The sequence below is a fragment of the Rhagoletis pomonella genome, unplaced genomic scaffold, assembly GCF_013731165.1.
Source record: "Rhagoletis pomonella isolate Grant_MI unplaced genomic scaffold, Rhpom_1.0 Rhpom_scaffold_00003, whole genome shotgun sequence".
Taxonomy (NCBI): Eukaryota; Metazoa; Arthropoda; class Insecta; order Diptera; family Tephritidae; genus Rhagoletis; species Rhagoletis pomonella.
The window spans coordinates 92,507,085-92,522,554 of record NW_023458557.1 but is presented as its reverse complement, the minus strand read 5'-3'; the positions used below and the strand labels follow the sequence as shown (position 1 = coordinate 92,522,554).

General features: G+C 38.5%; 1 protein-coding gene across 1 annotated transcript in view; it reads left to right on the top strand.

Moving 5' to 3' along the window:
- The window catches only part of LOC118736419 (lachesin), a 144,533-nt gene that overhangs the window by 49,460 nt on the left and 79,603 nt on the right, over window positions 1-15,470 (top strand). The window contains exon 3 of the mRNA XM_036466513.1: window positions 5,905-6,121. Within this exon, the coding sequence (XP_036322406.1) occupies window positions 5,905-6,121 (217 nt within the window). The remainder of the gene's footprint in view (window positions 1-5,904; window positions 6,122-15,470) is intronic.

The following is a 15,470-nucleotide window of genomic DNA, read 5'->3' as shown; positions in this document are numbered from 1 at the left end:
TCGTATTTGTACTGTTAAGTTTTTAAATATGTATTAATCAAGCCCAAATTTCATATTTATTTATTTTTATGTTTATGCATGAAACGTAAAAATTTGAAAAAAAAATCAAACACGAGAAGTGTGAACCCCGTCCGTTTTGGTATGGAACGCCCCATATATTGGTATGTTGGTATGTGTATGAATGTGTGTGCGTGTGTGTGTGCGTGTTTACCAATTGCACATATTTTCGATTCAGCTTACTACACATATGGCTGTCGATGCCATTTCGATGATAACCAACAGTGAAAAAGTGCTGATGAAAGACTGCTGCAGCGCAGCCAGCAGCCATAGCAACAACTCGTCGCTGACTTTGGCTTGTTTGTTGAGGAAAAGTGGCTGGCAATAGGAGTCGTCAACACGTTGGCCGGATGGCAGGTTAGAGCTGTAAACTTTCAGCTGCGAAAAGGAAGCAATGCTCCGGTCTCAACTAGATGAATGTGGCTAGAGTGGCGTCGAAGAACACATGTATTCTGCGTACATAAGCGTTTGTGGAGTGGCAAACACACGCACACACTCACACGCATGTACAAGAATTGAAGTATTTCTCTATGCTTGAAAAGTTCTAGTCTGGCTGCAAAGTTGATCTCCTGCAAAAAATAAAATCCAACAAGGAAGTCACACATGCCACACATTCTTTGTATTTTCTTGTGCAAGCACTCATTCCCATCACCATGTTTAGTTTACGTAAAAAGTACGTATGCGTGCGTATCTATGTGTGTTAGTGTCTGTTGCGACAGACAGATTTTTGTTCATATTTCAATGTCTTGGCATGTACGGAGAAACGTGATCGACTTACCGACGACTTGTGTAATTTTTGTGCCTCTCATTCCATGTTTTTACCCTGCATATTATTCTCTGTGGCTGCTTGTTTGCGCCTTGCTTTCAAGCTTGCTTTTCATTTTACGGTTTCTTCATGCAAGTTCACGCACTGATTTTTATTTGTATTTATATTTGCAATTGAAAAAGTGAACATCGAGCGTTTGCTGACAACTTGCCATACAAAATTGGTAAAAGGATAAGAACATACATATTCATACATATGTATATAGATATACACACATACACACTTATAGCATACAATGTACCACATTAGACTGCCTCCCACGTATGTACATAAAAGTAGCAATCTTTTGGCGCTGGAGTTTTATTGACGCACTTCGTTAATCAGCTCAATCACACATTGACTTTGGATGCGTGTGGGTGTGAGTGTGGCTGTGTTTGCTTGGCTTGTGCGCCTTAAATGCTGCTTCCTTTTTATTGGTGGATAATGGAATTTATCCCCCTGTTTTCTCGTTAGTTAAACATTCTTTGTAATTTTATCTATAAAATGTTTTCGGTTATATTTAAAGGCCATTGTACTGCTTATATTGTATGTGAGATATCGGCTGTTTGGGGGGGAAGGGGCCGTCTTCGGACCCATTTTTACACACATAAAATTTTAAGTTAAAGTAATTTTCCAATTGTGGTACGAGTGATGCAGTAAAAAGTTGAAGCATTAAGATACCGTGGGAAGAGGAAGACAAATCAATAGGAATAAGATGAATCAAAGAAGTATTTTGAATGCCGCACGAATTTTGGGTCTAGCGTTTTCGCCAGTTTGAGAGAGACACGAGAGCATTTGTGTATGAGCAAATCTCACTAGTTTTTAAATTTTTCATCAAAATCGAGGTGAAGTTTGCTCTACCAGGATTTGACTTGGAAAGCCATCTCATATTCTCCAACCGCATCAGTTGTAATATTTTAAATTTTTCCTCATTTTTATCACAATTCGTGATTGGTGTGCGCTTTCAGTTGGCGGACTCCTAATTTGTGTTTCATAATCCTCATCGTATAAAATCGCACAGGCGGTTACAGCGTCAAGGAAGATCCTCATCATATAAATAAAAAACCTAAATCAATTAATTGCATCTGTGCAGATATCTCCGCCATCAGATATCCAGTAATGGCCGAAAAAAAACAAGAGTGCTTCTCTTAGGGCTGTCAACTTATCTATTTTATTAATTTCTTTGAACATACATACGTCAGTTATATATGTAATTCACGGTTGGTTGCGCTGTTTTTACACACCCGGGCTGTTCGGTGAGAGCTTCTAATTCGGGGCCAAATCAAGGGTGCTTAGTTCGAAGCTATCGATGCGATGTCTAACGCACTATGATCAGTATGTATGTCCTCTTACTCCCCGGTCTTAAAAAGCTTTTCGCCTTCAAGACAGATTCTGTGCCCTGAGTCTATATTTAGATCAAAAAATTTGCTGTTACCATGTGTGAGGAAATGCTTCATGTCTCGTAGAACTTATTTCTTAGCGAAGTCACTCCTATGGAAGCCTGTTTCTTGCATGTCAAAGTTCCAGGAGGTGGCTGCATTTTTTGGCTTCAACTTATCTACGGTATTTTTGTGTTCCTTTATGCAACTTCGATAATCGAGCGAATAGCAACTAAAATGGTTTCTGGTAAGGGATACGCCCCAGGCAGAATAATCTCTCCGCTTCTGGGGAACATAGCAGTAGACAGCCTCCTTCAAGAACTTTAAGACGTTGGTGGGAAGATAATTGCATACGCCGACGGTATTGCAATAGCTATCTCGGGAAAACCCCTCTCAATCTTGACTGAGCTAATTCAAAAATCTCTTAGCAAACTACCGCGAGGACTGGGAACAAATCCAAAAGACGGACCTAGTGATCTTCACAAGGAAGCTCAAGGTAACCGGCCTGCATGCTATAACCGTACAGGAAAAAGCTCTCGTTGTAAAAGAGGAGACCAAATATCTCGGATCCATACTAGATAGGAAACTAAACTGGGGACTCGATATTGCAGATAAAGTGCGCAAAGAAACAGTAGCACCATGGTTCAAAGGCTTGCGTCTATCTAAGGCACTGTGTGCTCTACTGAACTTTCTTCAGGTGGACCTAAATGGCAAACAGGTCGCAAGCATTGCGGAAATTCTTATGAACAGTCTAAATAAGTAGCTATACACCACTCATGATCATGACAGGATGGAGTCTCCAGGTCTTCCCGGATTGGTAGACTATGCACTTCTCAACCCTGCCCCAACTATAGCCTTTACAACCCTCCTACCCGCAAGGGTAGAGTGGAAACGATACGTCCTAAGGAGTGGCCAGTCCATCCATGTATACACAAATGGCGCAAAGCTCGAGGGAAGGATTGGTGGGGTTGTATACTCCGAACACCTGGCAGTCTTCCTCAGCTTTCGTCTTCCGGTTCACTTTTACTGTTTTTTAGGCCAAATTGATGGCAATAGACAGGGCCACAAAACTGGTAAAGTGTGACATGATATCCCAAGGTGATATCTACATCTTCATTGACAGCCGGGCGGCAATAAAATCTCTTAAAAAGCAGTCGCCAACCTCCATGGTAGCCATGAAATGCCGCACATCTCTTAACGAGATGGCTGAGTCTTTTCGCCCAAAGGAGTTATTGATTCCGGTGTACTGCGACATAAGGTGGATGGATGAATTGGCGCGACTTGGAACCAATATCCTTATTGAGGATATAAATGATCAAATAGGAATACTCTTACAAACTTGCAAGCTACTTATTCCCGAGAATAACAGTTTGTTAGGATGTGTTATAACAGAACACTGCCTAATTGGCAAGCATGGCTATCGACTAGGCATACCATCACATGACTTTTGTAGAAGTTGTCAATATGAAGAGGAGGTGGAAACGATTCCGCACCTGTTATGCCAGTGCCGTGCTGCTATCCAGACGAAAACTCTCCACCCTAGGTAGACAATTCTTCGTTCTTGATTTGAGGAGCGATGGGAAGTTGCTGACCCCACATACGGCATCACAATAGGCTTTGTGCCTCGCTTGTAGATAGTGATAGATCTCTTCTAACCGTATAAATGAAAACGGAATATTGTGGGTCGTCTATGGTCATCTTCGTCTCCTTCTCTCGCAACAACAAAACCAAAACACGTAGAAAAGGTTTGTATTATTTCTTGATAAATAAGTAACCGAAAGCAATAGAGTCGTCATTGGAAGCATTTCGAATTTTTTTAGATTCGGAGTCAAAATCCACTGCTTTTTGCATTTTTAAAGTGAGCCTGAACACCTCTCTTAAGACTGCCTGGTCTGTTTTTGAACATCATAGCTAGAAAAGTAGTTCGTTTCCTTGTATCGGTGCCGAATGACCTTCTCCAACATCGTTACCTTTTTTCCTCATTCTTTCATTCACTAAGAATCGGACACCACAACCTTGGGTAATGTCGTTGCTGCACCCTCGAAAAGGCATGGACTGGAAACTGTAGTTGATGTAGAGACTCGACGATGTTGTGAACCGCTCCTTACATTGGAAGCAGACACAAGTCCTTCAAGTAATTAGTCATTTACGCTCAACCAAGGCGCAATGCGCGTAGAAGACATCAACCATTTGCGCACCTCTTTGACTAACTACTACATCTATGCTTAAAGGAACCGCTTTCCTTTTGCGGTCTCTTAACTTCTTGCTTTTGCATTTTTTAACCCTTTATCCTTTCGAAATTTTTCACCAGCATATGCTGCCGAAGTTTCAACGCCAAAGCTGCTTCACTCCCACTCCTCCTTCCAATGCCAACCACCCTCGCCGCTTTTACTTTGCAACTTTTGTTTATCGAATAAAAAGCAATTTATTAAATATCAATGCAAAACATTTCGACGGCTGCTTGACACAAATATTTTCACAGCAACTTTGCTCCATGATGTGCGTTTTAGTGTCTATGTGTGCATCTGTAAGTGTGTGTGTGTGAGTGCGTGTGACATTTCATTAAAAAGTATGTGGCAGCAAACTTTTCCAGCGCACAACAAATTCCGCCAAGTGCAATGGGTGTGAAAAATATTCTTGCCATGCCATGTGATTTCTTCGGAAGTTGTGCGTCATTATTTGCGCTCTTCTTATTTCACTTAACTTTTTTGTTTTGTTTTTTAGTTGAGCATTCACGTGTGTTTGTGTGTGCGTGTGTGTAATAGTATATTTGTAATTTTGTTACTTTCTTCTGCATTTTTTTGGCCCGTAATCTTGCATAAAAATTGATGGCTTCACAACAAAGTTATGCTGCTGCAACACATGCTGGCTTATGGTATCACTTATGCGGACAATTTGGTGGCTAAGTTGGGGTTTGGTTTTTTTTTCTATTTTATTTTTATTTTTGTCATCTCACTTTTAGTTATTTTTGTCCGCCACATTTGCCACTACTTTATTGCTTATAGCTTGTTTTTGTAGTCGCACATTTTTCACACTCACTCACACATTTCACATTTATGGCATTCTTTGTTGCCACATTAGCTAAAGTGTCATCCAGGGCGTATGTGGAATTTGTCATTAAGTGTCAGCGGGTCGCCTGCCCGCATGGAAAGACATAACTTTCGTTCGACTAATGTTCTTCTTGAGCGTTATTAATATGAGTTGTACGCATACGACAGCGGTATGAGTGCCGCAGGCTGTGTATGTGTTGTTTGAGAGAAAAGACGAAAATGTATGCGGGCTATTTTGGGGCAGGGTTATGACTTGAAGTGTGGATAGTCTGAATTAGCCAGCAAGTTTGTGTATCAAAAAAAAAAAAAACAAAAAGCTCACTTTTCCCAGACAAAACTATCAACTTAATTTCTGATTGTATGTTGTCGAATATGTAAATGTCCAGCATTCGTTTCGCCTGACAAATTTGAGAAATATTTTGTGCCTAAAATGCTTAACATTTTTTTCCTTGATTAATATTCCTATGATATCCTACCGCAACTGCATAATTTGTATTCATCTTATCGCCCTCCTATTCATACATATGTTTTACATATTCATATAACTTACCAAATCTTATAACTCACCTCTTTTTTGTCTATGTTTTTCTCTCTCTCTCTACCCGCCCCGCAGGTGGCGTGGATGCATTTCGAACAATCAGCCATATTGACCGTTCACAATCATGTGATCACACGTAATCCACGCATTAGTGTCACACATGATAAGCATGATAAACATCGTACATGGTTCCTGCATATCAATAACATACAGGAGGAGGATAAGGGCCGTTATATGTGTCAAATAAATACGGTGACAGCGAAGACACAATACGGCTTTGTCAAAGTTGTTGGTAAGTGCGTGAAAAAATATGTACACAAAATAAATCTGTGCAAATAAACCAAAGTATTAAGCGATTTGGAGGACACCATAAATACTAACCTACATATGTACATAAGTAGCATAAGCTGTGTGCGGTCCTAAATATGTATGCCTGCAGCTTGTCGTAGGATGCGATGTTTTTTTTTTTGGCTGAGCTTATTTGTTTAACTTTTCTTGTTTTAACCGCCTTCTTGAATATTTATTCACGTATTATTTGCTTACCTTGGTTTCACCTTGCTTAGCATAAATACGGACACGTATTCTTTGGGTTACTCAGCTCAGACATATTTAGCTTACATTACTTGAGCATCTTTATACGAGAGCATATAATTTTCTTATTTTTAATTCGTTGTTTTAGGGTAAAAATTTGCCACCGAACAAACGCAGATTATTGTGAGATGATTGCAAATTTTGCTGTCGAGCTTCAGCTCGCTAATTTCTTTAATGAACCTAAAAGTGGATTTTTCTTCTAGCAAATTAATCAATATGAATTTAGTAGTTGTATGCAGGGGATTGTTGAGCTGCATATCAGGAATGCGCTGCTCCGCGGCCGCCGGTCGGGAGCTCAATATGCATACATCAAGTGTAGGTGGGTCGAGAGCGCTTTGTTCAATTCGGCAAACATGCATAAAGAATTCCCTGTAGGGGCCTCCCTCTATATATACAGGGCCTTTAGCAATATACCACCGACGGCAATAGTTAGATCCCTGAGCAAGCTTCGGATCAAAGCAGGCCTTGCATCAGAGTTGTCGCGGTGGAAGGGAATTCGTAGGCAGGCTTAACAAAGAGCACGCCTTATGGTGGTGTCCTTCCGCCCTTTCTCTACATCGCAGTTGTAAACGACCTGCTAGAGGAGTTGGCGATTAGGGAATGCCGGGTAATCATCTATGCGGATGATGTAGCATTTTTAGTGAGTGGAACTTTTGTGAATATCCTCTAAAATGGCCCACGCCATTGCTCCCTCTTTGGGAGGCATTCACCTGACCCTTTCTGACAGGGTGAAGTACTTGGGCTTGATTCTTGGTAGAAAGCAGAAGTCGATGTCTAATATCGACGAAAGGGCAAGGAAGGCTTCAGTGGCTCTATATAGCTGCAGAGGGGCAATAAGCGAGATATGGGGCATTTCTTCCAAGGTTACTCCATGGCTCTATGAAACTACAGTTAAGCCTATTATATTTTATGCAGTCCTTGTCTGCTGGTATGCATTGAAATCGGCTAGGAAGGAGCGAGTGCAAAGACCGGCACTCATTGATGCACTTAGGACCACGCTTACCTTAGCCCTCTATTTCATGCTTAACATTAGCGCCGGTCGATATTATAGGAAAAGCAGCTGCAGCGTGCGTAGCAGTTATGGCTCTTTTCTGTATCACTGACAAATAATTTTTTTACTGAAAAACATATGAAAAATGTTAAATTTGTCAGTAAAAAAAATGTTGCCACCTGTACAGAATTGGGCTATTATACTTAGGAGCACTGGCCGCGTGACTGCGACGCGCAAGTATTCTCCGAGGCTTCAATTGTATCCCTGATAACACGAATTACTACGTATCTATTCTGGCACCAGCTGGCCCGTTCTGCACGGGGCAGTGATTGGAAAGATGCCCTGGTTAACTTTTACACGAATGGGTCGATGCTTGACTACAGCGTCGGTTTTTCCAGTAAACTCTCCATCAACCTTAAATTTTGGCTTCGATATCAGTGTAGTGTTTTTCAGGTGGAAGTTGCTGCTATTAAGGAAGCTGTCGATTGCCTGTAGTTAGGCTTGCTGTCATTAAGGAAGGCTAACATTTACTCAGACACCCAAGTGGCTATCAGCGCCTTGGACTACCATACGATACACATAGGAAACAGCTTACTATGGAGTATTATTTCGAGGTACTTGATGCTTTTCTTTACCTGGAGGGTCACCCTATCCAATTTAGGCTTAGACCAGTGCGAAACTTTGTGTTTTCTGGTGAAAAGTACCAGATCTACCTTTTCTGCGTCGACACTAAGCCCACTTCGATTGTCCAAAGATGTATATCCCGTAGTGCTTGGCTCATAAGTTAGCTAAGTGTAGACAGACATTTCCGCTTACTATGACAGAAATATCATCGCATGTATAGTAGTTTCGGCGGAACAACCTCCATTATATTCCGTATCTTCTAGACCACCAGCGACCAAAGTAACGAACAGATATTAACCGGTTTGGTTGCGGTTTATGCCTACCCTACTGCGCCGAAACATTTCTAGTCTTCTTAACCGCCTTGTGCAACATCGCAGGAAATATGGCGCCTAGACCCAGTGATTTATACTGCCAAAATGAGCTCAAAGCCCACCACAGATTCCATAGTTCTTACAAAGCTACGATCTTTTCCGATGAATGCCTCAGCATCAGGCAGACCTCAGGTACCTGGATTCTAGACCGCAGGGAAGTGAGGCTGTAATAATAAATTGAGAGATTCCTAGTCACATTGAGTCCACTCGCCGTCATCCTTTTTAGTGAATCTCTGGGTTACACAAGAATCCAGGAATTGTTGCCTGGCTGGAGCTTTCGATTCCTCTGCAGAAATTCCGGCATACGTTTCCTTTCTCACTACGCATGGATTTCTTGCAGATCCTTAGAACATCCCTATACTCAGCCTGCCTAGAAGCATCACGGGCAATCGTTCAATCTTTCCAGGTCTTTTACGTTTCTAACCGACCTGGGTGAACTCAACCTGTCCACAACCTGCGGTTTCTGAAAGAAGTGTGTTTTGATTGTCGTCCTTTGGCCTTCCTTTTTTGAGTCAGCGATAGACGCTTCCCATACCCTATGACATTTTTCCTTGCTCCGGCTAAAGTAAGTCCTCCGCGTCGTCAATGATCTTCAGGATATAATTCTGTCCCTCCTCCGTAGGCATTTAAATGTGGATCAGTTTTCAATCTCGTGACGGTATGTTCGGATGTTGACTCTGCAGTAACCACAAAGCTTTATCTGCCTTCCCCACATACGGGATCCATACCTTGGCCTTCGGTATCTTGCGGATCAGGGCCCTATCCACCACCTCTTACCGCCCTTCACTGTGTCTTCGGAGGTTACTTACCACTCCGTTTAACCAGCTGAATGTCCCAACCTGCTGCATCGAAAGAAGGCAATGGCCGGCCCGGCCTTTCATGCATCTTCTTAATCGTCTGGCTCAGCAGCTCTCTGTCTACAGATTTCCATCTTTCGGTGGTGATATAAATATAGGGCCCGCTATGGGCCAGAAGCGCCACGGTGAGTTACTGCCCATTTATCTCCTGCGCAACGCCAGCTTTTTCGTTACTATTCTGCCTAGGCGTCACTGCCTAGGTCATCACTGTGCTTGTTTTGCAGCTCTTACCTACGACCAGCAGCTTGCTAGTCCATAGGCTTTTAGAATCGCCGAATTACCGCCTTTTGCCTGCCTCATCGTCGGCAAACTTTCTCCCCTGCTGATCTTGTGTCGCTTAGTGGTGGATTAATCACCTATCGCTAACCACTATCGCTTCATCCGGTGCCAAAGCTTAACCTGCGGCTCATCGATGCTGTTTGCGTATCTGGGGTTACTGGATGTGAATCTTTAGTTGTCAAACCGTTTTCTTCCCGACTGCACAGCTTCCCTAGCCCATTCCAGGCGCTCAGTTTCTCGGTCCGTAGGATCCACTTCGGCTCCCAGGCTTTCAATAATGTTGAGGGCCACTCTGTATTGCAATAAGGCTCTTTTCCCCTCTCAATTACGCAATTTATTGCCCTTTTTCGTTTCTTCCTTTGCGGAACTAGCTAACGGTTCCCTTTTTCTTACGGAATTGGCACCCTCAACGGGCATGTTCAGGTTCGAGTCTTCGCTTATCGCATCTCCCTTGAAAACTCTTGCGAGCAACTCACTCTACCTGTCTGGCTTCTCTTCCACTATCTTCTTCTTCTCTGCTTGCTGTGGGGAAAATGTTATCCACCGTAGCAGCGTCTCTGGCCTCGGTAAGGCCACCGTTACTTCCCGATACGCTATTTAGGGGTCCCCTGCCTGGCCGATCATCAGCACGCAAAGCACAAGAAATTGATGCGACCCCTGTACATATGCTTCACGACCATGATAAAGGACTATTTCCGTATGGCAGAGCTTTGAAGAGCTTTAACACCTGATCTCTGCTGGATACCGTCCCGACATCGCAGTTGGCACACTCGCGGAGGGTTAAATCGAGGACTGTATATATATTTTCCATCAAAGGGTCGGATAAAGGAGGTCTGCTAGATTTCCGTTAGTATGGTACATCCTTTAAATAATTATTTTTTATAAACCAACTCCGAATTGCTGGCATTGATTTTGAAAAATTTTAATTTATGTATCACTACTTAAACCCCCGTGAGCCTAGGCAAAAATACAAGTAACTATTTAGTTTAAGTTTATTATCAATTCAAAAAATTCCTTCCGTCTTCGCATACATGCACGCATATATTTATGTATGTGCATATGTTTGCACCTGAAAACACATTTCCAAAAGGCAGAACACCAAAATGTAATGCATCAAACAAACAAAGAGTCAATAGTATTTACACTTTCGAATATCCGCTCGCCAGACGGAGGTAGCCATTACTAGCTTGTAAAAGTGTTTCTTTATGTTTTCGAAATCATTTCCGTTTTTGCTATAAAATGACATTCAATTTTTACAGCTTTATAAAATCATGCTTTAGTATGTATTTATGTACGAGTATAATAGTCGCCTTGTACGTGGGTATGACCCCGAATAAAAAAGTATCTAGTGTGTTGCATGGAGGGCAAAAAAATCGCATTACTCATGCGGGGTTGACATCACAACATATGTACGTACAATTGCATTATTTGCTCGTCAACGAGGGAGTGGAGCAAATGGAATAAAAAAAAATGTATTTTGCACGTGTGTATGTAAGTATGTACGTTCACGTACGTGTTTATGAAGAGATACACGTATATGGGGCGTTCCATACCAAAACGGATGGGGCTCACACTTCATGTGTTTGATTTGTTTAAAAATATTTGGATTGATGCATAAAAAACAAAAAATAATAAATAATTGTGAAATTTGAGCTTGATTAAAGCATTTTTAAAAACTTTACAGCACAAAAATAAACACAAATCGATTTAGTAGTTTTCGAAATAACTCGAGAACGGAGAGATTAAAAAAAATCACACATACACACATCAAAATTCTCTATGAAAAGAAATATTTTGAAAATTTTTTTCTTGAAAAATTTTTCACATACAAATTTTTTGATAAAAAAAAAGTAGTTTTTGAAAATATGCCATCTCAAAAGAAAAAATTGAAAAAAAAATCACAATGGTGGCTCTAGTTAGTATAATAAAGTGGAAGTTTTAAGCGATTGCAAAACTGGCGATTTTTTTTTTTGATTTTCTTTAAAAGCGGTCTTGCGCATTTTCTTCCATAAGAAAAAAGTGCAAAAAGCATTCAGCATAAAAAAATTGAAAAATCAACGCAATTTTGCAGTAGCTTAAAACTTGCACTTTATATTAAAATTTAATGGGCTACAAAACTGCATACTCAAAAAAATTAAAAAAAAAATTTACTCAACTTCGGTGTCAAAAAAAATCATAACTCAAATTATTGTAGAGTGCTCCCCGTAATACTATACTTAAATATTGACCAATACTCAGAGGCTCCACGGTAATTTTTTTTAAATTTTTTTTGAGATGGCATATTTTTATAAACTCATTTTTTTATGAAAAAATTTGTATGTGAAAAACTTTTCAAGAAAATTTTTTTTTTTTAAATAGTTATTTTCGTATAGAATTTTGAGGTGTGTATGTGTGATCTTTTTTTTTTTAAATTTTTCCACGCGCCGTACTCGAGATATTTGGAAAAATATTAAATCGATTTGTTTTTGTTTTTGTCTATATAAAGTTTTTAAAAGTTTATTAATCATGCTCAAATTCATATTTATTTACTATTTATGTTTATGCATGAACCCTAAAAATTTGAAACAAATCAAACACATGAAGTGTGAACCCTGTCCGTTTTGATATGGAACGCCCCATATACATATGTAGGGAGAAATGGTTCTATATAAAAGTGAAATATACGATGCAACTGAGAAAAGACGTTCAAATATTGTAGTGTGGACCTACTGTTGGCAAAATTAAAGTTTAACCCGTAAAACATATTAAAAATTCTATCGCTTTTTTTTTTGTAAGTGAAGTCAACTTTAAGTCGTCTCCCCTAGTCGTGTTGTTGACAGTTAGTTGTTTTGCATCACATTTTCAGGCTCTGCACCCCTTCGCAACTTCAGTTTCACTTTCCAATTTTTAACTAAAAAATGTTGTTTACATGTTTACTTCAAAAACAACACTGTTGAACATTTAATACCTACACTTTTTTTTCAAGAACCATTGTGTGGCGCTTATTGTTAAGTTCCATCTCAAAGAAGGAGTTCAAAAAAAAAAAGTGAAGTAAAGTGAAATGCAGTGAGAAAAAGTAAATAATCCGCGTCAGCGTGTGTTGCAAGAACCAAACAAAAATAAACAACCAAATGCCAAAGCAGAAATAAATAAAAAATAAAAAGTTACAAATAACCAGTTGTTCGCTATCTTTCTTATACATACTGTTTGTTTGTATGATGCTGCTTTTTTCGCTCTTTCAAATATGTCAAAAATTTGACAGCGAAACGCGCCCTTGAGCTTCACTGGCATGACTACGCTACGCTGGTAATTAATTGAAGCTCACTTAGAAAGAGATGGAGAGGGAGAGAATGCCATGTTTTTTACACTTTGAATATGTGCATAGGTTTAATTGTGCAGATAAATTTTTTATTTTTTTTTTTAATAAGACGAAAAGGACACAGTGAACTGTTTTCTCTTAAATTTTGAATTAAGAAAAATGTAGCCAGTCTCCAAACAGAATCAGAGCTTTGTATTGAGAACTCTCTTGCTGTGTATACATATGGGCATGTTTGATTGGATACGCCACTCACTAAATCTAAACTCACTAAAATTAAAAAAGTGACGTGCACCCAAATCATAGCAGCGTTCCCTTCACATCTACCAAAAATGCAAAAAGCCATTGGACTACCTCATCCTTCATCCGTTAAAAGGATTTTCTTCAAACGATTGAGACAGTAATTCGGTCTTGGGCTAAAAGATTACTCTATAATTTCATGCAAAATCCAATCTGGCAACCCTAGATGAGGATGAAATCAAAAAATTCCGCAAATTCATTTGAGGAAGCATCTACTACTTCCACTGGTATCATCTATTCTGTACTTTATTCTCCTTTCAATTATTTTCGGAGTGAAACTGACGAAAAAAAATTCAGCGATAGTCACTAAATTTTGATTTCGTTTGTATAATATATTGTAATGTTGCAAAAAGAAATATATCTATCTAATATAGTTTATATCTTAAATAGTAATTTTTCAATTGCCCTGTATGCATTTTTATTTTTAAAATGTATTAAAAAATTCATTCGCCTTTGCAGAACACTGTATTTGTTCACTTTAATTCAACAGCAAAAACCACAAGAATATTTTTTTTTTATATTTGTTTTTTTGTGTAAGTGTTGTATGAAAACTCCGGAAAATACAAGAAATTTTCAAACTTTAAATTCGACATCTTAGAAAATCGCATGGACACGATTTTTTTTATATGAAAGGAGGTCCGTCCCCAACACCTGCAGAGAATAAGAACTAAAACTTATTACTACGTAATATTTTTGTCAAACTCACTTATTTTTTTTATTTGATTGTTAATAAATTTTTGGAATATATATCAATAGAGTTATCGAAATATTTATCGATATCACTATTGGTATTTTTTCCGATATATCCTTTGTTTTTTAATATTTGTCAATAAATATGTGAAATGCAATGCCCATATTCGAAAAATATATACAGTTATCGTCAAAAATATGCATATAATGCATTAACACCATTTTTCTAAACCGCTTGGAACTCGCACTTTACTATACAAAAATTTCATGGACTACAAAATTTGAAAAATTAGAACTTTCGGTGAGAATTTCTTGGTACAAATTCTTGCATTTTCCCGAGTTCTGTATGAAATTAAAAAAATGTGATCCTGTAGTTTTTGCTGTTTTATGAAATATTTTTTTTTTTACAAAAAAATAAGAAAAATTTGGTACGGAAAATACAAATAACTAAATCGTCAAAACGCCAGGGTATGCATATTTTTGACGCTCACTGTATATACAATGACTCAAGCAAGCAGGGGCGCACCCAGGAATATATTTTGGGAGGGGTTTTTACCTCCAAAGATATATCACCAGAAAATACTGAAAATTCGCTTTATGCAAATTTTATGTACAGTATGTAATAATTAAAATTAACTTTTTAAAGTTTCATAGATTGCACTTTATTTGCATACAATTAAATATTCATTTTTTATTATTTCGAATACGGAAAAAAATAACTGAACTTGTATTTTTATTATGTATATATGTAGCTCATTTTGGTGGAACGAATTCGTAGTTGGCAAATTAAATCTTCGAATCCTTGTTAAGTTCATATCAGTGGTAAACTCTTTTAGGCTGTAAAGTGTAAAACACAACATTAATTGAGTATGCATTGCATATTTTTAGGACAATGTTTTCATTCTATCAAAATTTCTTAAATCAGTATGCAGCTGTCAAGAAAAAAATTCTCGTTTATTTATTTCTTCTAGAAAATTTACTGCAAAAGCAAAGTGCTTGTTCAAGCAACAGAATAATAAAAAATATTTCTTGTGATTTTTCTTGAGAGCTGGATTCTAAGCTTTAAGGTATTTGCGGTTTTAGCTTTAGGGGGGGTTTGAACCCCAAAACCCACCCCTTGTGTGCGCTAATGCAAACAAGTGACTACGTGTTAATTTTTTTTTAATATTCATAATGTTTTTCTAGCTAAATTTTTGTTTTTCTATAAAAATATTGGCCAAGCTTTAACGAAAACCATATAAATCACAGTTTAGGAAAATTCAACAAATTTTCATCAAAATTTCAACTTTTAAATCTGAATATATGTGCAGTTTAGAGGGCTGCATGCATTCATTCAAACTACTTGCCAAACAGAGTACAGTGGATTTGAATATTTTACTTCACATACAAAACACTCAGCGTTTGAAATTTTGTAAGTTATGAATATACATTTTGTTTAATATATTCTAATAATAGGAGCGCAGCAATACATACATACATACATACATACATACATACATACATACATACATATGTCATACATAGTCAAAATCATTCATTCCTTTTGTATATGAATAATTCAAAAGCCGTTTTGAATGCATTCATGCAGCCCTCTAATGCAGTTGTATAGCGCAAACAGTTTTAGTGAATTGCAAGAATTTATG